At 54.4% G+C, this 2,306-nt stretch overlaps 1 protein-coding gene across 1 annotated transcript in view; it reads left to right on the top strand.

Moving 5' to 3' along the window:
• The first annotated feature begins 1,209 nt into the window (after window positions 1-1,209).
• The window catches only part of KCNJ18 (potassium inwardly-rectifying channel, subfamily J, member 18), a 1,310-nt gene continuing 213 nt past the window's right edge, over window positions 1,210-2,306 (top strand). Inside the window, 1 exon segment of the mRNA XM_010074967.1 lies at window positions 1,210-2,306. This exon segment is cut by the window's right edge and continues 16 nt beyond it. Coding sequence (XP_010073269.1) covers window positions 1,210-2,306 — 1,097 coding nt within the window.

The raw sequence follows: 2,306 nt of genomic DNA, 5'->3' as shown, positions 1-2,306 counted from the left end.
GTGGTTTCATCCCCAGTGACGCATCCCATGTCACTAAAGAATAGGACGAGCCGGGGCAGGGGGTGGTTTGAGGAGCAGTGCCATCTCTTTGGGGTGCTTGGGACATGCCACATGGCTTCTCCACAATCCTGTCCACCGATGCAGCCCCACGTGCCATTGCAGAGGCACTGGGAAGCCCACCCGACTTGGGCCACCTTGCCCATGTCCACGCTGCTCTCACCTCTCTCCCAGGCAAAGCTGAGCCTCGGTCCCTGACCCTGCAGCTGAGCCCTCCAGAAGGGACCAAAACAGCTCCGCGTTCCCCAGCGGCCGTTGTCCCTTCATAAGACTTAGCCAGCCAAAGCCATCTGTGACCGTAGATGGCTCTGTGTCCCAGTGGATGTGTTGGGAAAGTTGCTCCTTGGGACACGTGCCCCGAGCGAGTGCCTTCCCGGGGCATTCTCCAACCGGCTGCACGTTGGCTGTGTCCTCTCCCATCCCCGAGCTGGGGGACGGAGGTTAAATCCACATCTCCCTGTGGGTTCCCTTGATCCCAGAAGACCTGGTACTTGGGAGGTCAGGCGACTGCTGCCGTGATGTGCTGGGCAGCGGTCCATCTGGCACGGGCAATGTGAACTGATGGAGCTGCTCTCAGGCGTACCTTTATTAATATCTCGGAGCTGAGGAGAGCAGCTTGGCCTCTCTGCTTTCCTCTCCAGCAGCCTGACCCCGCTCCGAGAGCAGAGCTCATGAGAAAAGTGAAGGGGAGAGACTCCAGTGCTACCCAAGGTTTTCCATCTGCTGGTGTCATTGGGGTTCCCAGAAATGCTGCATCTCCCCAGCAAGGTTTGCTCGCTCACTTTGTAGTATGAAAGAACAAACTCTAAGACCTTCTTCCTTCCTTGTGCATGGTTTTTGGGAATAGCCTAGCCATAAGAGAGAGATTTAGGATACTGGCAGGGTTCCTTGCTCAACATGCAGCCACCTGCCCCACCAGACCCATGACCAAACACCCCTTTGGGTTCCTTTGCCGTGAGAGGTAACGGCTGTGTCTTTGTTTTTCTCATTGCAGAGCCTCTCACGGGATCCACGTGGTGACGTGGCAGCTAAGACGTGGAAGCTTGGGACTTCTCTTCCACCACAAGAGAATTTGGGGGGTGGGCTGGGGTGGGCCAGGGGGAAGCTGGGAGTCACAAGACCCTTCACCTTCACTGCGGGCTTGACTCAGGGATGACTACAGGCAGAGTCAACGCTTACAGCATCGTGTCCTCTGAGGAAGACGGGCTGAGGTTGACCACCATGCCAGGTATCAACGGTTTTGGCAACGGGAAAATCCACACCAGGAGGAAATGCAGGAACAGGTTTGTAAAGAAGAACGGTCAGTGCAACGTGGAGTTCACCAACATGGATGACAAGCCGCAGAGGTACATTGCGGACATGTTCACCACGTGCGTTGACATCCGCTGGAGGTATATGCTCTTGCTCTTTTCCCTGGCATTTCTGGTGTCCTGGTTATTGTTTGGGCTAATTTTCTGGCTAATTGCACTCATTCATGGAGACCTAGAAAACCCGGGTGGAGATGATACCTTCAAGCCTTGCGTTCTGCAGGTCAATGGCTTTGTGGCTGCTTTTCTGTTCTCCATTGAGACCCAAACGACTATTGGTTACGGCTTCCGCTGCGTGACGGAAGAGTGTCCGCTCGCGGTCTTCATGGTGGTGGTTCAGTCCATTGTGGGGTGTATAATTGACTCTTTCATGATTGGTGCAATAATGGCAAAGATGGCCAGGCCCAAAAAACGGGCCCAGACATTACTTTTCAGCCATAACGCGGTCGTGGCAATGAGAGATGGAAAACTCTGCCTGATGTGGAGAGTTGGGAACCTCCGGAAAAGCCACATAGTAGAAGCCCACGTACGAGCTCAGCTAATTAAACCCAGGATCACAGAAGAAGGGGAGTACATACCACTCGACCAAATAGACATCGACGTGGGGTTTGATAAAGGCTTGGACCGTATCTTCTTGGTGTCCCCCATCACCATTCTCCACGAGATCAATGAAGACAGCCCCTTGTTCGGGATCAGCCGCCAGGACTTGGAGACAGATGACTTTGAGATCGTGGTCATCCTGGAAGGCATGGTAGAAGCCACCGCTATGACGACGCAAGCTCGGAGCTCCTACCTGGCCAGTGAGATCCTCTGGGGCCACCGCTTTGAGCCTGTCTTGTTCGAGGAGAAAAACCAGTACAAAGTAGACTATTCCCACTTCCACAAAACCTACGAGGTCCCGTCCACTCCCCGCTGCAGCGCCAAGGACTTGGTGGAGAACAA

The sequence above is a fragment of the Pterocles gutturalis genome, unplaced genomic scaffold (assembly GCF_000699245.1).
Source record: "Pterocles gutturalis isolate BGI_N339 unplaced genomic scaffold, ASM69924v1 scaffold1717, whole genome shotgun sequence".
Lineage (NCBI taxonomy): Eukaryota > Metazoa > Chordata > Aves > Pterocliformes > Pteroclidae > Pterocles > Pterocles gutturalis.
The sequence above is the reverse complement of the archived record's forward strand: the minus strand, read 5'-3'. Positions and strand labels throughout refer to the sequence as shown.